This window comes from Trichomonas vaginalis, chromosome II (genome assembly GCF_026262505.1).
Source record: "Trichomonas vaginalis G3 chromosome II, whole genome shotgun sequence".
NCBI classification, from domain to species: domain Eukaryota; phylum Parabasalia; order Trichomonadida; family Trichomonadidae; genus Trichomonas; species Trichomonas vaginalis.
Window position 1 is genome coordinate 4083256 of NC_067204.1, and position 19625 is coordinate 4102880.

The window sequence follows — 19625 nt, forward strand, 5'->3', positions numbered from 1 at the left end:
TAATTCAACTCTTCCGCCAGAACTCTTATTATCATTAATCTTTTTCATTAATTCGGTAATTACGTCATAAAGACTATATTCTGTTTTCGGTTTTGTAAATAATGAGTCAAAATTTCTTTTCATCATTACATCGCTGACATTAATGATATCACCAATTCCTTTTTCATTTATTCTCTTCATTAATTCTGCAATAATGACGAATATATAATCTGTTAATTTATTCTCTTCATCGAGGGTTATAGAATGTTTTGAAATTGAATCATTAACTCCTCTAAATAAATCAATAACTTCAGGATACACGTTTTTAATGTCGAATAACCCGACCAGTATCCTGTTGTCATGTTCTTCGTTCCCGTCGTTACGTGTTTTATATCTCTAACCATCATCAACGCAGCCATAACCGGGGGGTTTGTTTGCTATCTGTTCGAAAATCCGTCCGTTATGTACGGTATATCTAAATAATTTCTTTTGTTTGTTAAAACATTTGAAACAAGTCTTTTAAAACCATCTACAAAATTTCCTGTTTCACCTAATGTTCTTGCAGCATTTACAAGCTCACCCATGCCCGCTTTTGACCCCAAAAACGTCCATATTGCATTTATTTCACTCTGTATAGTTGTCCATTCAGCAAAATTAATTCCTGCATTCGCTAAGCTGAAAATGAAATTCAGTGGATCGAACTTAATTCCACCTTCTTTTTCAATTTCAACGAACTCACTAACATGAGATTTTAAATATTCTTTCGTTAAAATTGTTTCCCTGATGTTATGTCATTAACGAAACTATCACCGTCAAAGTTAACGAATTCAATTTCGTCGTTGATGCTTTTATTTCATACACCGCTTTATTGATAGTTTTTGGCTCACCTTCTTTAGAAGCATATGAAACATTAATGAATGAATTATATGTATTCATGAATGAGTTAAAATCAATGATTTTCATTAATGACGCCTTTAATGATTCATTTACTGTCGATCCCTTAAAGCAATTAATGAACTGTCATTTATGAAAGGTACACTGCAAACCGTCGAGTTTGGATCAAATCCTGTAGTTGGTGCAGGAATATTAATGATATAAGTCATTAAATCATTAAGTGACGTAAATAATGTTGTCGTTTTTGATTTAATTTCTTTAGCATCTGTTATATATGGTAATTTTATTTCTGTAGTTTCTGAATTAAAGATATTCGCTAAAATGTTTTGTAAACTGTTTTGAACAGCTGTGTAAACCGTTGAATTCGGAACTCTTACAATTTCACCATCCTTAATAAAAGGCACTGTACATGGCGTAGTGCTTGGGTCAAATCTTTCGGGATTATAATTCAACATATATTCTAACGCTTCATGAACAGACTTATATACTGTTGTGTCGTTCTTCATGACAACTTCACCATTTACAATGAATGGCATAGTGCATGGAGTTAAAATGGGGTCAAACTTTTCATAGTCCTTCCATGTTATGTATTTCTCGGTATTTCCATCAGAAATAACAATATATTTGTCAGTAAGTGTGAGAGAGTATTGACCAAAATATAAACGTTTAGCTCTGTCAGCTTCATACGCATATGCAGCTATACTCATATTTTAATGAGAATAAAATGTTGTTCTATTTGCAAAGTACAGACCCAAACGAATACGGGACAGTAAAACTACAAACAAACTTAGGTCTACAGAATGAGCCACTTGCATTCAGAATGGTTGACTTTAATACTATTGCTTCATTCGTTATAACTGACGAAACAGATTTCATGGAGCTTGAAATAGATGGAAAGAAGCACGAAATAAGATTTCACAATAATGTAGAATATAAGATGGAAACATTAGCTGGAGTGTTAAATGCTCTCATAAATACTACAATAAACAAGGATAACGGAGAAAACTTAATGAATGTTAAACTTATTGCAGGAGTTTTGAAGTTCAGTTATGCGAAAGAGTTTAAGATACCAAGAATGAGTCATAGAGTACAACTTCTTTTGGGAGCATACCATATGACATTTCCTTTGAAAAGTGTTGACAAAACGATTGAGATGAAATCTGTTCCATACGTATGTTATGGCAATTGTTTGTACATTGAGTCAAAAATAGCTAATGTCACAGGTATTTCAGGAGTTAATAGTAAAGGTTCAGTAGAATATAAATCCTTCTGTTATGAAGTAAATTCAATGTTCATTCCAAACGTTCCTGTCATAGCAACTCATTTAGGTAAATGGGTTCGCATTAGTCCTCATAATTTGAAAGACATGCAATTCAGACTTGTTGACTTTCAAGGAGAGCCTGTAGAACTGAAGGCACCAGTGCGAATGACTGTTGAAGTTGACTTTTTAGAAAATAATTAAATGCAACAGCTTACAAGAGAACTCAGAGCTAAAAATATAAAGTATGAATGTTATGTATTAGGTCATGAACTTTGGTTGTTGCTGTTTGATGAAACAAATGAGTTAGTTATGTCAGTCAAGAGAACAGAAAAATATTGTGTTAGTGAAAACTGCACCAAGTCAATAAGATTAGGTTTGCATTATGAAGATGAGTTCGATACTGTTGAAGAAGTTTTGGATAGATATTACAAATTGCTTTAATTTACTAAAACATATTTCAAACAAAGCTTATAGTAAGTAGATAGTTTTGTATACTCGTTCGAATATTTATACTTAAACTCAACTCCTGGAGTACCTGGTGTTTCAATGATGCGGATGTTACCTATTTTCATGAATATTGGAGTTTGACCACAGCATTCGATTTCAGGGTCGAGATAGTCAATGACACATTGCTTTCCTGTTATTCGTGATATAATATTTTCAAGGTCCTCCTTTGTTAGAATTATTTGGTTCTTACTTATAAGATTTGTCAAAAGCTTCTTATCGTCTTTGAGTAAAATTGTTTGGTATAACTGAAGAAGGTAATGGTCTACGTTATCTGAAGGATTTGTTTGAACATTTGTGTAAGGGTTGTCGTTGGCTTCTCTTGAAAGAACTTGGTCCAGTGGTGGATACTCTAACTTAACATCTGATGTAGCGTTAGCGTTTGAAGTTGTGTTTAAATTTACCGACTTAAGATCTGGTTCTTTTTCTTTCAAACACTCCGAACTATAGTTCTTTATGACAATATTGTTTGTCGTTCGTGAGTCAACATTTGATGTTGGTTCAATTGGAACATTAACGGCACCAGCTAAGATGGATTTGCTTCTCATTTCATATAGAATAAAAACCTTTTATATGTATGAAATGAACAATATACTCGACAAGGGTTTGAATGTAAAGCTAACGAATGAAAATATTGTTGAATTCACTGAGACAGGAGCTGTGTATAAAGATGTAGAACTACTGAACAAAAGAGCAAAGGGAAGAAGCAGGAATATGAACAAAGGGTGGAAGCCTATAAAAATTTATGTCAATGATGGCTCAGGAGGTTCAAACATAAAGTATGCAGAAAGTTATAGAGTTTATGCTCTCAAAGGTGAAAAGCCTTCATTTAAGAACAGCTATTCTAACGCATATCCTCAAAAGCTAACGGATGGGGAAGTGGATGATATGAATGACAGCAAAAATATTAACAGAAATGGCGACAGAGATGCATGGAATTTGTTTACCATCAGTCAATTAAAGCATAAGATTTAAAACAATGTTGGTCGTTCCCATGGAATATTTTTGACTTTAATGGTATTAGTCATGATATGAATCTCAAGGTATGAACGAGGAGAGATGAGAGACTTATATGCTTCCCAAATTTCTTCAAAAGGTAATGTTATACCTGACTGTTTCCAAATGAGTTCAATATCATAGCGTGAGAAACCTTGAAAGATAACGAAGTCAGTTATGAGACGTTTTATGTTTAAAGCAAGGAAACGCCATGTTTGCATAAGTATTGCTACAGTTAAATGGTAATGTCTGACTTTAGTTATGATGTTAGCTAATGGTGAGTCAGGCTTTGACACTAAACCTTTTCCGGCGAAGTCGTCACAAACGAGCAGAGTGTTTGAAGGATACTTTTTGAAGGGGTATTTTGAAAGTTTTGATAGAATGTAGTTTGTCAGTCGTTTCATATCGTAAACTCCTGAGTACTGACGTAAGTGGTGTTTGTCAATATTCTTTCCATCTCTTCTGAAGTCTTTTGCATTCCTGACTGTATGAACTCTACAATAGCATAATATTTTCTCTTACGTCGAATGTAACGTTGAAGAAATTCAATGAGTTCGCTATCTGGAACTTTAACGACAGATGCTTGAACTTTACTCATGAATGTTTTCGCTGTTGAATCCATAGAGTCTGAAGTTGCTGATATAATGATTTGGGTCATAGTAAGAGTCGTTTCCTAAACGCTCTGTTATGAGTATATGACGAATGAGGTTAAATGTCTTACCTGAACCCATCTTTCCACAATAGAAATACACACCATTTGAACAGAATTCATAATCTTTGCTGAAAGGAAGAATAAGAGAGTTAAGTTTGTCTGTAGTTTCATTCATGTCTTCATCTGCGTCATGTATTAAATGCTTCATTTTATCTCCATTAAAATGCAAGTCAGAAATATTCAGAACATAGCACCGAGTCTAAACTGACAAGAGTATAAAGATATACTATGAACACGTTATGATGAAACCAACCAAAATTCAAGAAAGTCAGTATACTTATGAATATCCAAGACACTGGGTAGAGTATGTAGGAGGTGAGAAAGCTATTGAAATAAGACAAGTTAGAAGTATTCAGCAGGAAGGACAATATTATTGAAGAACTTTAATGTTTTGAGATATAATGATGAAACAAAGAAGCAAGATAGTTTCCCTGTTGCTGTGTATGTGAACTTAGATACAGGAGATGACATGAAAGTTTTTAATACAAAGCTTCAAACGGTAGTGAGAGACAACTGACTGCGGAAGGACATCCATTACCTTCAGAAGTTACCATAGCATATAATTTTGAAACAAACTCAATAGATTTTAAAGTCGTCTCTGCAAAGAAGTCAGGTTTTACATTTAATGAAGCAGATGTATATTCGAATGAAAACTTCAAAGCTATTGCATGGTTAGATAATGACGATTGCTTTAAGAAAATATTTAAATTCAGTGACTCAAAGATGTCAATAGATGACCTTCGTGGAATGTTACCATCGACGTTTTACAGTTGAAGGCTCAGCAGGATTGCTTACAAGATTGTCAATTGGTGGCGTTTGGTCTCGTGAGAACATTGTTATAAAATCCAGTATAAGTGAATTTGCTGAAGAATCTATATTATGTCTTTCAAACTACATGTATTCGCCACCGAAGCATTATAGTATAACAAACTTTGTCAGTAAGTTTAACATAAGACTTGTCGAACCTTCTTCAATGAAAGATGTTGTGCTACCTAAGATGGAAAGGATGGACTCATTATTGAGATGATTTTAATTGCATATTAAATGAGCTTGTTCTTAAAGGTCGTTCATGATGAAATAACTGTTGTAGAAGATGTTAGCAATTGTTCAGACATTTTGAAGCGAATAGATGAGATAAGAAAGAAGTTAGATAGACCGCAAAGCGGTGAGGGTGAAGCCCGTGAGAATGTTTATGTTTCATTGACTTTCTCCAGTAACGAGAACTTTTATGAGATAATATTGAAGAGAGATGATTTTAATATGGGGTAAATGGTAGCTTGGCAGCTTTAGGCGCAATGGGAACAAAAGCATTAGCATTTGGAGCAAAAGCACTTGGAGCTTATGACGCAGTAAATAAAATGAGTGGAGGAAGGGTTTCAAAGACATTAGATGCAAATAAAGGAAAGATTGGAGGCTGGGTTGCAAAGAAGTTAAGATTAAATAAAATAGGGCTCATAAATAAAGCATCCAATTTGGTTGCGACTGAGTCAGAAAATGCTTTAGGAAAGGACGATGAGTTTGCAAAACACGCAAAAGACTTTAATGACCAGATGAAAGGTGAAACAATGCATTTAAATAGAGTCGATGGAACTAAAGAAAATGTTTCTTCTCCACCAGCGGTTTATCCATACGGATCTTATGGAATGTATGGAAACCCTTATGAACGACCATTTGACCCATTGACTGGTGGAAGTAATTGGTATCATTATGGACGAAGAAGAAAGACAGTCAAGTTGGAGACAGACGTGAAGAAAGCAACTAAAAAGAAACCAAGGAAGAGAGTTATAAAGCAATGAATTCAACAGGGTGAAAAAACAGGTGAGATCTCACCACTTCACCTAAATCTATTTTTGTGCTATGTTTTCATTCGTGTGAGGGTGGTGATATCATTAATTTTTAAGTTTATTTTTTATTTTATTTTTATATAAATGACGAAAACTATTGAGATAACAAACTACAACGGTCATGAGTTCAAGAATTTGTTCTTCGTTCCTCGTGAAAATACATTCTATCAGATACGAGGGAGAAAGGGTAAAGTTAGTTTGAGCGTTTATGAAGGAATGAAGAATGGAAAGTTTATACAAGCATACGATACAAACGGTAAGCGTGTTTCATTAGCTTTGTCAAAACTTACTAACATTTATTTTGACAGTGACTTTGACTCTGACGATTGGAGCGACAGCAGCGATACTGAAGAATATGAACTATTGTGTGAAGCACAGCAATGGGAAGAGTTGCAATACTTTTGTAAGTGAGAACGTTTATTTTTTACAGTAGTGAGGTGAAGTGGTTGGCGGCTTTATAAATATTTAAGGTTAAGTTGGTTTTTGCGTTCATGTTGTAAAATATACGTTAACGGTTTTGTAAAGTGTCAAATTCACAAGTATTGCGTACGGAGGAACGCAGTGCCTCTGTACACGAGACTTGTATACTAACTATTGGATTGAATTTTTATTTTCAACCTGTTCATTAGTTGCTAAATCAAATATTGAACAATATGAAGAATTAATGAATACATTAAATGAGAAACAAAAGGAAGCAATGAAAGAGCTTTTAGATGAAGAATTTAATAAAGTGAATATCATTGGTTTTAATTCAGGAAAGTTTGATTTAAATTTAATTCTTCGTGATTTAAATACTGCAAAATGGAAGATAAAATCAATGCTGGGTTCTTCTTCTCAATTTAAGCAAGTCATAGTAAAGAAAACAAACTGTCCATATGAATTAAGATTTATTGACATCAGAAATTATATAGCGGGTGGAACATTAGACCAATTCACTCAAGATTTCGGAAACAATAAATCACGTGTTAAATCCTTTTTCCCTTATCAATTCATCACGTGGGAAAATTACGAAGATGAATTATATAAAAAGAAACCATTCACTCAAGATTCATTTTATTCAGCATTAACACAAGAAACAATATCCGATTCAGATTATCAAATGTATCTCAATGATGCTAAAAATTTTGAGAATAGATTAGAATATTTTATTCATTATTGCAATAAAGACGTTGAAATTATGATTGACCCAATTGATAAAATTATCGAAGAAACATTTGTTTATAAAATTGACATGCTTCATAATCTTTCTTTATCATCTAATGCATCAATGATTCGTTACGCGTTAGCATATAAGAACTTCAATCCTAACGAAACATATCCAGAAGAAGAAAATGTGGAATCAAGTTTTGAATTAACGAAAAAGTATTGGAAATATAAAATTGAATCATATAAGAAACAAGATGAAAAAGCAGAAAGGGATACTAAAAACAATGTTTCAATGGATGACTATCAATACTATCACGATTTAATCCTTTCATCTAAATGCAAAATGTGTGGTAAAGCGTTTACATATGCAAATAAACCAACATTGGATAGAATAGATAATGAAAAACCACATACCAAAGAAAATTGTCAGTTAATGTGTTGTTATTGCAATGTCGTAAAATCAAATAAAGATGAAGATGTTCAACGTTTAAGAATCAATTTAAGAAATTATGCATTAAAAAATAATTTACCAATGACTTTAGATTCAGTTGAAGCTTATCACATTCTCCGTAATGGAATTACTGGTGGTCTATCAAATGTTCAACATCGTGTTAATCTTAAAGGAATCACGCACATTAATAAACTTTCATATAATCCAGAAACTAAAACTGTATCAAATGAGGACACCACCAACATTATGACTCATTTCGTTGGAGTTGACTTTAATTCATTATATCCTTCATCATTTTCATCTAATCCTCATGATTTCATTCAATATACTGACCATAAAATGTATATGCCGGGAAGATTGAATGGTGTTATCATTTGTGATACAGCAACAAAGAAAGCAAAAGCACTGGGAATAATTAGAGAAGAAAAATACTTTATTCGTGGCTGAAGTAAAGGGTCACATTGATGAAAAATACATTAATGATTACATAAACTTTTTACCGATAATAAGAACTTAGATATTATCACAGATGAAAAAACAATTGGTAGTTTTATGTATAATTACATGAAATCAAACAATCTACCAGTTGACCAGAAACAGAGAAAATTAACTCAGTTAGCATCAACACACAACCAATATCAACCATTTTCTTCTTATTATCTTTGGTATCTATAGACAGATTTCATTTTATCATCGATGATATTCAATCAATTTTAACATTTACTAAAAACACTTGTTTTAATGAATTTGCGAATGAATTTATGAACGAAAGACAAAAGGCTGAATTAGAAGGAAATAAAGGAAAAAGTTTATTTTGCAAGATTTCACTTAATGGATCATATGGTTACGATGCAATGAATACACAAAATTACGCAAAGACTAAAATAATGAATGCACAGAAGGCACGCGTTGCATGTATGTCAAATAAGTTTAAAAACATAAGAGAAATAGGAGAGGATACATATCAAGTGATGCTTAAAGATAGATTTTATAGATGTGAAACATGTTTACAAGAGGCATTCTTCACTTTAGATAATGCTAAATACTGGTATTTGGTTTTCATTTATGATTTTATGTATAAATGCATGGATGTTAATCGTTTTCATTTCATTGAAGGTGATACTGATTCATCTTATTGGGCAATCGCCGGCGATCCAAATCTTCCTAACACTCAAGCATTTCAAGCAATTGTTACTGATAAACAATTTTATGATAAAAACATTTTCAAATTCGCACCATTTGATTTCTTCTGTTTTGATGAGAAATTTAAACCTAAATTAAAGAATAAAGCTGAAGAAAAAGCACATGAGAAGAAGTTATTGGGTTTAGCAATTGAGAAACAAGGAGATAACATGGTTGCTTTATGTCCTAAGTGTTATACATCATTCAATGGTTCAATTGATGGAAGTGATTTTAAAAAGATTGCACAAAAAATGAAAGGTGTTAGTTTACGACAAAATAAACAATTAACACCTAAAAATTATTTGGATATAATAAATGATAAATTGATATTTGATGGTCAGAATATTAATTTACAACTTAAAAACAGGTCAATGACTCGCTTAACAATTGGTAAGACTGCATTAACAGGAGCACACACTAAGGCTGTATGTTGTGAAAATGGATGTTGTATGCCATTTATTTAAAATTTTATTCTTAATGAAATGCCACAGAAGAGACAAAAGGAACCGTTAATGATGGTTTTGATACTATGATTCAAAGAGGTGGGCACCCTTAAAACATTGATTTTATTTTTATATAAATGGATAACACAGATTTAAAAAATTTAATTGATGATTTAGTATTTAATCAAAATTTTCTTAATTATTATGATTTAAAAGCATATCTCCAAAAATATAATAATAATATAACGGGTGATGATATGGAATATTATTATCCATATTATAAAAATGAAATTTTGAAATATCATAATAAAATAATTTCTGAAATTAAAGACAAAATTAAAAATAATGAATATATAAAGGGAAAAACTAAATCACAGCTTAAACAGTTGAAAGATTTCAAAAATAAAGTATTAACAGAAGAAGATATTGATGAATTATATAAATTATATAATCCCGAGCCGCAAAAACAAAAGGAACAAAAACAAAAGGAACAAAACACTCAGGTCCTTCAGACCATAAATGATGCACAAGCTTTAATTTATGATTCATTAGTTAAACCATATTCAGCCCGACTTTTAAATGAAGATCAACTTTTGGAATTCATCCTTCAACATAAACTCGAAGCGGGAAAGTATATCAAACCTTTATATACAGCATATTTAAAACAAATGAATAGAATACATCCAGAATTAATGAAGGAAGGAATGAAATCCAAAATCAAAGCAGATAAAATTAAACCACTTACAACACCAAAACCTCCAACAGTAGTACCTCCTCCTCCTTCAGTTAATCCTTCATCATTCACTTTATTATATCCATTTCAAACATTTAAGAAGCAAAAAGATTTTAAAAAGGATTTCAAGATATTAAATAAACCAATTGACCCGAAAATTCAACCATTAAAGGAAAAATTTAGTCGACCTTCATTTGCTCCATATCCATATTCATACGAAATCGATCATCTGGAATATTCAAAAGGAAACGTTACTTATTTATTTGCCATTAACATTAACACTAGATATTTATATTGCATTCCGGTGAAAGGGAAAACAGAACAGGAAACAAGAAGAGCTATTCAATACTTACTAGATCATGAAAGAGTAGATAATATCAGGGGTGATGGTGATAAAGGATTTCAGGCAGCTATGGCTCATTATTTCCCACAAATTAATTTTTACTTTTCATCCTCTCCATATACGTTTCATAATAAAATAGTTGATGCGGTAATGAGAACTCTTAGAGATGCGTTAGGGGTTAACGGTCAGATATACTGGGATGGAAATCATGACTCCATCATACAACAGTTAGTATATTATTACAATAATACATGGCATAGAACTATAAACATGAAACCAGTGGAAATGAAAAATGATATTTCAAAAGAATGGGAATATATTAGAAAGCAAATGGAAAGGTTGAATGATGTTAAACGTGAACAAATTAATTCGGGGCTCATGAATTTTAAACAAGGAAATAAAGTTTTAATTCATCTCGATTATGGAAAAACTGATAAATCAATGACAAAAAGAAGACGAAGATTTGACACAATAGCTGAATTTGTTAGATATATTAACGGCAATGCATTAGTTGAAGTTGACAATAAATTAATAGAAATTCCGATTTATTTTATTACTCCATTATATTTAAATAATATTTAATTTTTTTTTTATTTCGTAAGAAATGAGTGACAACGAAGCAGTCAAGAGTCCAGACAATGAATATAAAAAGAAACTAAACAGAATTAAATCAAAAATATGCTATTACAAAAAGAAGCCACAATGCGGTGGGGTTGAAAACAATAAAACTAATGGAACTGAAAACGATAAAGAAATAATCGAAAAATTAGAAACTTACCGTTCAATCCTTAAACTGAGTGAAGCAAAAATAAAAGAATTTAATAGAATAAATAAATTGATTGGAAGAGATGAATTTAATAAAGATGAATTTTTAAACTCAATCCAAATTTAATTTTTATTCCTCTTTGACAACATCTCTCTTTCCATCATTACTGCATAACCGCATTTTCTCAATTTTAGTGGTTTGTTATTTTTAGCAAGTTCTCGCATCATTTTTATCGTTTCCTCCCTTGTTATGATTCGTGGTAAATTTTGAGCTTGTGGGGTATCCATTTATGATAAAAATAAAAATTTAAATTATGCCGTTCTAAAGTTTGTGACAACATGACATTTTGACAACATCATGGGTTATTCGATAATTAATTATTTTTGAAGAACTGAAGGTGTCACCACGTCACCATGTGTCACCAGGTCATTTAACTTCTCTGAAAAAATGTGACAACATGACATTTTGACAACATCATGGGTTATTCGATAATTAATTATTTTTGAAGAACTGAAGGTGTCACCACGTCACCATGTGTCACCAGGTCATTTAACTTCTCTGAAAAAATGTGACAACATGACATTTTGACAACATCACAGGAGGAAGGCAAAAATAAATTCCAGTCATACTTTATAAAGCTTCATTCACAGGTATTTCATCGTCAGTAAATGAATCATCATTATCGTTTGGTTCAACCTGTTTATATAATCCTTTCATTTCTTCTCTCAAAACATAACACCATGTTTGTTTACCATCTATTCTTCTCTGTTTCTTATCACATTTATCTTTAATGCTCATTTGGAAATTCTTGTCTTTCATGTCTGATGGTTTGCAGAATAGAGCATTTTTACACGTCATACCCGCACACAATTCATCATAATGTGTATTTATCCATACATCTAAAGGATTTGTTGATAATTCAATTAAATCTTGTTTGGCTTCAGTCATCGGTATGATTCGTACGTTAAATGATGAAAGGTCGTAATTGAGGAAATATGTTAGTAAATTATCATAAAATTCCTTTGTGCATGAATCCATTAAATTCTTGAAGTAATTAAATTGACCCTTGAATTTACCATTGACCCTTAAAACCACGTATCTTCTGTCTCCAACTTCAATTTTGACAGGGTAAACGTTATTAGTTACGAAAATGAAATTGGCAACATTCTGAGCTGTTCTTCTGGGTTGATTCTTTTCATTAATTCTAATCTCATTATCCGTAATAATTGATTTCAAAGCGTTGAAGTTTGCGAGTCTGTCTTCACCTACATTCTTGAGTTCATTAAGTACAAGAAACATTTTATTTTCAACAACTGAGTTGAAATTACCCGTTAGCTCACCTATTTCAGTAATGTTTTTACATGAATAATCAGCGAGAAGTTCAGAAATAATGTCTGTAAATCTGTTTTTACCTGTTCCCTGAAGTCCTTTCAAAATAATTGCTGTTTCATTCTTGATTCCAGGATGTTGAATCATTGATGCAATCCAACCGAGAAGGTATTTATACACTTCATCGTTATTATCACAAATGGCTTCTTTAATGAAATTCATAAACATCTCAATTTTTGAGTAATCTGGTTTTTCGAGAATGTTGTATTTATAACCTTGAAACGTTGAGAAAACATCTGGGGAATCAGATTTAAAGCAAACACCCTTAACAGTTAATGAAGACAATTGATTTAATAGTACATCCCATGCTGTTGTTGTTTTACCTTCTTCTTTAAATAATTTAATCATTTTGAGTGACTCTTTCATGTTTGATTGAAGAACGAATGATATTTGATTCATTTTGTCGTGTATGTTGTAATCTTTCTGAATGAAATATTTGTTTCCACAATCTACAAAACGAATTACACGTGATAAATCCTCAATTACTTCAGAACTGTTTTTATACTGATGATTTTCCGCCTTGCGTCTAATATCCGTTATCAAAAACGAGTCATCAAGTTTGATATCAAATGTTATTTTTGGCTTACGTAATAAAGGCAAAACGTATTCATCATAATATTCCTTTTGATAAAGTTTTAGAATCTTCACTAAAACAAATGGAGAAGTCATTAAATGTGCATATCTACTACGTGCTTTTTCAAAATTACTTTTTGCATTTTCAGTTAAACTGCAGAAGTTATAAACGTTATCGTATGCTTCATTAATTAAATGATTAGGTAACGAATTAATAGCTTGAAACAGTGTGAATAATGTAACTTCTTTTTCTAAATTCATGTTTCCACCGTCATTATGTACTTCAAAATCACAGATGCCATCAACTATGCTCTGGGCAAGTTTATCGTCAATGTTTACATCTTTGTTTTCATTCATTATACTCTTTATTTCTTCGTTCTTCTGTTCAACTCTTACCTTAATATTCAAATCATTTAATATATCATTTACTGTTCTAGTTAATGTTGAATCATAACTTCCACGAATGAATGAGTATGTATTGATTGGTTCTGTTGCATTCTTGCGAACTCTTGATTCAGCCATAACCACTAATGAACGCTTTGAATCATCCATAGAAGTCATTATGTCAATATCATAATCATTGCAAGAATAACATTTAATCATTCTGTTCGAGGTTGAATAGAAGAAATTAGTGTTGCAATAAATGTGAAGACCTCCTGATGCGGTTTTAACGATAAACATCTTTATCCGAAAGTTTTGATAAAATGTCTTTTCTAACTGTTTCTTTAAGTTCATCATTGTACGATTTATTGATATCAACATCTATAATCGTTAAATTTGAAATTTTATTTACTAATAAGCCATACCAGTTTTCCTTCCTCTTCCTCCATCATATTTGAGGTAGTTATGTAAATCAATCCTGTTTTCACCAATTCTTTCGTTGAGGGTTTTAGTTTCTGCCACAACTAATTCTCAGCTAATGAATCAATAATCTTTTTCATCAGAAATGATATAGTTGCTGTTGCTGTTGTTTGTTGCTGTCATTTATATAGGAATTAAAAAATAAAAAATAATTTTTAAAACTAACTTTATTTTTGGACTGCATCAAATTTCCAGGACTGTTGTCAAAATGTCATGTTGTCTCATTTTTTCAGAGAAGTTAATTAACCGAGTGACACATGGTGACATAGTGACACCTTCAGTTCTTCAAAAATAATTAATTATTGAATAACCTGAAACCATTAACGTAAACATTAACGTAAACATTTATTTCTGCAGTTCATCCATTACTTCATTACCTAATTAATTACAGACATAAAATATATTTAGTTCATTCAATAAATGCGGTACCATGCGAATACAGTCATAAATGGTGGCATATAATCTTCACCCAAGCCTGTTGGATTTGTTGTGAAAGTATGTGAATGATTTCCTCCTGGTTCAGTTGGTCGAAAAGTCTTTTTTGCCGAATGGTTATAATCTGGAGATAAAACGTCATTGCCAGCATAATATTCTGAGTTGTATAATGGATGGTCTCTTAATGAGTGACTATGGTCGCCAGAAAAGTTTGTAGTTCCTGTATGAGTGTGTGGTGGAAGGTTTGCTTCTTTAATTTTCTTCGAACCTCCTGTTTCCTTTGAACTATTAGCACAATAGAGGAATTTATCTACAATCTGCTCCCACGTACCGAAACCCAGAACTGTTGCTGGATTTGTTGAGTTCATTGATGTATAAATAGAACCAATGGGGTAAATCATCTCAAGAATTGTATTTAATCCATTATGAATATTGAATTTATTATATAATATTGAATTTGGGTGAGTATTTAAAACTGGTCTTGTTATCAATATTAACGTATTATTTTTGAAAATTGCTTTTCTAACATCTTGAAATTTTGTGATTTCAGACCAGTTTTTTCCATCACTACTGATATTTACTAAATCACCACATCCTAAAGCAATGAAATACCCATCAATATAAAATAAATTTGTAAATCTATAATTTTGAGTAAATTTTGGAGTGAATGAATAAACCAATTCCCAATTTGATAAATCCTGTGATAAATAAATATGTCTGTTATAACTTACAGGATATGAATAGACCATTTCACCTGAAACGAGAACATAAACATTTGATCCATAACATAAAGCTTCAATGTCTCCATCAGCTTGAAAAATTTGTTCAAAATGACCTTGTTGTATTGAAGATGATCTATAAATTTTATCATTTTGTAGGATAAAATACATGTTGTTAATGTAATACCACTTACTTGTATAATCAATTTTCAAATCTGATGACATCATACTAAACATATAATAATTTATCCCATCCTCACTAATGAAAATTTGATTGACTTCATAAATTAGTACTCATTTATTATTAACGCATCTAATAGGATTATTTGGATATTTAAATTTAGCATCTTGATTTAAATTACATTTGAACCATTGGATACAATCGAATGAATAACAAGGGTAAAAATCATCTCCAACCGTTATCATTCCCATAAATTTGCCGTTATTATATTCAACATATAAAATTCTTGGATTAATGATTGGCTTTCGTGTATCAGGATTCAAAACAGATGGAGTAAATGATTCATAGTTTTTAAAATCATTTGTTTTAAAATAATAAAGCACTCCATCTGTATAAAATAAATACATGGTCACTCCATCGAAACATATCCATTCAAAAGAATCTATATCAAAGGTTTTATCTGATGATTTCATAAAATTTAAAAATGGTGGAGTAAAATAGACCTCTGATTGTTTTATTTCTTCATTAACAAATGATATATTAGCTTTCTTCATTAACTCACTATCCACATATTCCTTATCTGCTTTCTTCTCTAACTCATCGTTAACATATGTTTTATCCGCTTTAAGGTCTAAACATCCTGAAACCCATCCTGTATCAGCTTTAGTTTTTAAAATCTTTGATGTCCATTCATGATACCATTCAACCATTTCTTTAATTTCATTATCTTTTTCATCCACATATTCCTTATCTACTTTCTTCATTAACTCACTATCCACATATTCCTTATCTGCTTTCTTCATTATGTCATTTAGGAAACCTTCTATGAATTCCTCATTTAAATTAAATCTTCCAATCTTCACAACTTTAGGAAATGCATTTAATGCGTAATATCTTTGTTCTTCTGGTGGAATTGATGTTATATCATCCGTTATACCTTTAATTTTTGAATTCATAAATAAAATTTCTTTTATATTTGATATCACTGCACCACCTTTGCAAACGAATTCGAAATGGTCATTTTTCAATACTATCTCCAAATCTCCATATTTCAACCTTTGCGTTTGTTCTGCCGTCTTTGAATTATATGCATATATGGCGTATGTAATGGTCTGAGGGACCTGGGTGCTTTGTGCCTTAAGTTGTTGTGGTTGCTGTTGTTTAATCATTTATTATGATTTAAAAATAAATATTTAATCTGTTATCTCATCAGCTATTTTTTCTATTTGAAATTGCCATAATATTTCATTCATGAATTCTAAATCACAATCAAATAGGTCAGTTACTCTAAATTTAATATTTGATAAATCTTTTGAATGAAGAATAAATGAATTCCTGGATAATTGAAACGGATATGATAAAGAAAATGTGTTTAAGTTGATGGATAAAATGTTTTGTATTGATGGGTAAGAGTTAGGGTCTAATGTTTGATGTGAAAATCTCATTGGGGTATTAACTTTATCACATTTGATTAAAATGAAATTGGAACCAGTGTCAGAATACAAAACATCCCCAACATCTTTTTCAAAATTTAATATCCCCAACAATGAACGAAGATGAGGAGTACAAAATTTAATTTTCAGCGGAAATTTAATAAGGTTATTTATTTCATCAAGTTCAAAAAGTTTATCAGGTTTTGATTTAAAATTTTCTTCATACCATACGATAAATGATTCATTTAAATAACTTAAAATCGTGTTAATATCCCATTTCGCTATCACATTATTTATATACATATCATACGTTTTTTCAAGGTCATCTTTAATAAATGATATATAATCTGAAGGGTCTAAAAGAATGGGATTAAATTTACCACTCACAGAAACGAGAGTAACATTATAAATTCCGCTAACTGTTAAATTTAATTCACAGTTATTATTCGAAATAATATTGATAATTGACATTTTTATTACGATTAAAAATATGGTAAAGCGTTATTTTCCAGTGATAAATAAAACTAGGATAAGATTACCTCAAGAATTCATAAATTCAACGAATAAGAAATTCATTCATGTTATAAATTTTAGTGTTTTCAGAAAATATGAGTCGATGTCATATTCATCAACAGGTTATATTTCACTTCATTCAAATTTAGTTCAATCAAACCCATATAATGACCATTTCATAAGATTTTCAGATGGTATTAAAAATGTAATTGATAGATTAAAATATGAACAGATTGACAATATCGAATTTTTGGAATTTTGGTTTAAATATCCTGATGGAAAAAAGATTGAAGTTAAAGATAAAGCTGATACTATAACAAAAACATTACAATGACCGATCCAGATAGTGGGGAACAAAAAGAAATAAAACAAACGATAGAAACTGGTGAAAGGTCAATTATTATTGATTATGATTCAAAGGATTATTATTCAATAATGTTAATGCTTGAATATTAAATGGCCTTAACAAAGAATTTTTCAAGTGATATTTTATATTCATCAACTATTTTATTATAAATATCATTATATGTTAAATGAAGTTCAGTTGTTGTTCCGTTCTTTGATATCTTAATTGTGCTAATATCCTTTATAGGATTTATTTTTGCAACTGTTCCGCAGCATGAAACCTCATCATCTATGAAAAATTGAATCTTAACGTCTGAATCTTGAACATCACAAAGAATGGCGATAATGTGAATTAATGATTCATAAGGTAAAATAATTAAACCGGATTGATCAATTAAATTTATTATTGAATCATAATTATTAATTATTATATCACGGTAAATTTTCATTAATTCTGAATTAATGTCTATTTTATATGGCGCATTGCGACTGGAATCGTAGATTCCTGGGTTCTCGATGTTTGATGAAAGAGGCGGGGGGTATGTTGGATAAGTGGGAATTTCAACAGGTTCTTTACCGGGTTCGGATAAAATGATTGGGTCTCCATCTTCTTTATTTTCCTCCTCCTTTTTCGGTAAGTCACGAGTTAATAAAGTTATGAATTTGGTTGAGTTGCTGACCTTGTTAATTCAGGACTAACATTAACTTTAACATTTTGAATAATTCGTGATTTATCATCATTTACGTTATAACCAACCGTAATCTCTGCTTTTGCGTTAGTGTTCTTTTGACTAGTGAAACGTCTTCTCATTTATAATCGAATAAAAAAAAGAAAAAATATATTTAAAGTTTTATTTAGTTGTTACGGTAATATCCCAAGGTTCATCCTTGTTTGCTTATACTTTCTTTGTAACTGCACCAATTATGTTATTGATATTGCTTTGAGTTTCTTCCAGTCTTATTTTATCATTTACAATATCTTTAATCATTTCATTACATGCATTCTTAAAACCATCTGATTTTTCTAATTTACGTCTATCACTTTCTTTAATTAAATCAAAGTTATAACCTTGTTGAGAATAAAGTGGTTTCTTTATCAATTCCTTGAACGCTTCTGAAAGTGAAGATGAAGAAATTCTTGCCACTTGAATTGGTTTAAATTCTGCTTTCATTGCTTCTTTCTGTTCATTGAACACTGGATCGAATAAAGCAACTTTAAAGAATTTCTTAGCTGGAATTTCAGGTCTCAAATATGCATATTGACCATCAAACTGATTAACATATCGTGGTAATCCATCCGGTCCCTCTTCAACAGCATTTAATTTTTCATTGAAATAAGAATTCGTCATGTATTAAATGCTTCATCTACGTCTCGGAGAAAGTAAGTCTGACTTGAAATGTAAGTCTCGGACGAAAGTAAGTATGACTTGAAATGTAAGTCTCGGACGAATGTAAGTCTGACTTGAAATGTAAGTCTCGGACGAAAGTAAGTATGACTTGAAATGTAAGTCTCGGACGAAAGTAAGTCTGACTTGAAATGTAAGTCTCGGACGAAAGTAAGTCTGACTTGAAATGTAAGTTTCGGACGAAAGTAAGTATGACTTGAAATGTAAGTCTCGGACGAAAGTAAGTATGACTTGAAATGTAAGTCTCGGACGAAAGTAAGTATGACTTGAAATGTAAGTCTCGGACGAAAGTAAGTCTGACTTGAAATGTAAGTCTCGGACGAAAGTAAGTCTGACTTGAAATGTAAGTTTCGGACGAAAGTAAGTATGACTTGAAATGTAAGTCTCGGACGAAAGTAAGTATGACTTGAAATGTAAGTCTCGGACGAAAGTAAGTCTGACTTGAAATGTAAGTCTCGGACGAAAGTAAGTGACTTGAAATGTAAGTCTCGGACGAAAGTAAGTATGACTTGAAAT

General features: G+C 31.2%; 10 protein-coding genes and 3 pseudogenes across 13 annotated transcripts, besides 2 other annotated features; 9 read left to right on the forward strand and 4 right to left on the reverse strand.

Annotated features, from left to right (window-relative positions):
- Positions 1-6784: part of a mobile genetic element that runs on past the window's edge.
- Positions 1883-2375, forward strand: TVAGG3_0482900 (annotated as a pseudogene). Its single transcript has one exon. A coding segment is annotated over exon 1 (493 nt).
- TVAGG3_0482910 (uncharacterized protein) lies at positions 2572-3186 on the reverse strand (the record flags this gene model as incomplete). The annotated part of the gene is made up of 1 exon (XM_051235913.1): positions 2572-3186. The coding sequence occupies one exon, from the start codon at positions 3184-3186 to the stop codon at positions 2572-2574; it is 615 nt and encodes a 204-aa protein (XP_051093737.1).
- On the forward strand, positions 3212-3613 carry TVAGG3_0482920 (uncharacterized protein; the record flags this gene model as incomplete). Its single annotated transcript, XM_001300985.2, has 1 exon — positions 3212-3613. The coding sequence occupies one exon, from the start codon at positions 3212-3214 to the stop codon at positions 3611-3613; it is 402 nt and encodes a 133-aa protein (XP_001300986.2).
- On the forward strand, positions 4643-5390 carry TVAGG3_0482930 (annotated as a pseudogene). The gene has a single exon. A coding segment is annotated over exon 1 (748 nt).
- Positions 5616-6142, forward strand: TVAGG3_0482940 (annotated as a pseudogene). Its single transcript has one exon. A coding segment is annotated over exon 1 (527 nt).
- TVAGG3_0482950 (uncharacterized protein) lies at positions 6275-6601 on the forward strand (the record flags this gene model as incomplete). Its single annotated transcript, XM_051235914.1, has 1 exon — positions 6275-6601. One exon carries the CDS (start codon positions 6275-6277, stop codon positions 6599-6601), a length of 327 nt encoding a protein of 108 aa, XP_051093738.1.
- A 223-nt stretch (positions 6785-7007) lies between the features above and the next one.
- Positions 7008-8193, forward strand: TVAGG3_0482960 (uncharacterized protein; the record flags this gene model as incomplete). Its single annotated transcript, XM_051235915.1, has 1 exon — positions 7008-8193. A coding segment is annotated over one exon (1186 nt), but the record flags the coding sequence as incomplete, so codon positions are not given.
- A 355-nt stretch (positions 8194-8548) lies between these two features.
- Positions 8549-9433, forward strand: TVAGG3_0482970 (DNA/RNA polymerases family; the record flags this gene model as incomplete). Its single annotated transcript, XM_051235916.1, has 1 exon — positions 8549-9433. One exon carries the CDS (start codon positions 8549-8551, stop codon positions 9431-9433), a length of 885 nt encoding a protein of 294 aa, XP_051093740.1.
- Positions 9434-9549: 116 nt separating this feature from the next.
- TVAGG3_0482990 (integrase core domain containing protein family) lies at positions 9550-11070 on the forward strand (the record flags this gene model as incomplete). The annotated part of the gene is made up of 1 exon (XM_051235917.1): positions 9550-11070. One exon carries the CDS (start codon positions 9550-9552, stop codon positions 11068-11070), a length of 1521 nt encoding a protein of 506 aa, XP_051093741.1.
- Positions 9550-19045: a mobile genetic element.
- Positions 11093-11380, forward strand: TVAGG3_0483010 (uncharacterized protein; the record flags this gene model as incomplete). Its single annotated transcript, XM_051235918.1, has 1 exon — positions 11093-11380. One exon carries the CDS (start codon positions 11093-11095, stop codon positions 11378-11380), a length of 288 nt encoding a protein of 95 aa, XP_051093742.1.
- Positions 11885-13573, reverse strand: TVAGG3_0483020 (uncharacterized protein; the record flags this gene model as incomplete). The annotated part of the gene is made up of 1 exon (XM_051235919.1): positions 11885-13573. The coding sequence occupies one exon, from the start codon at positions 13571-13573 to the stop codon at positions 11885-11887; it is 1689 nt and encodes a 562-aa protein (XP_051093743.1).
- TVAGG3_0483030 (keratin-associated protein family) lies at positions 14491-15321 on the reverse strand (the record flags this gene model as incomplete). The annotated part of the gene is made up of 1 exon (XM_001278189.2): positions 14491-15321. A coding segment is annotated over one exon (831 nt), but the record flags the coding sequence as incomplete, so codon positions are not given.
- On the reverse strand, positions 15943-16581 carry TVAGG3_0483040 (uncharacterized protein; the record flags this gene model as incomplete). Its single annotated transcript, XM_051235920.1, has 1 exon — positions 15943-16581. A coding segment is annotated over one exon (639 nt), but the record flags the coding sequence as incomplete, so codon positions are not given.
- Positions 19046-19625: the final 580 nt, after the last annotated feature.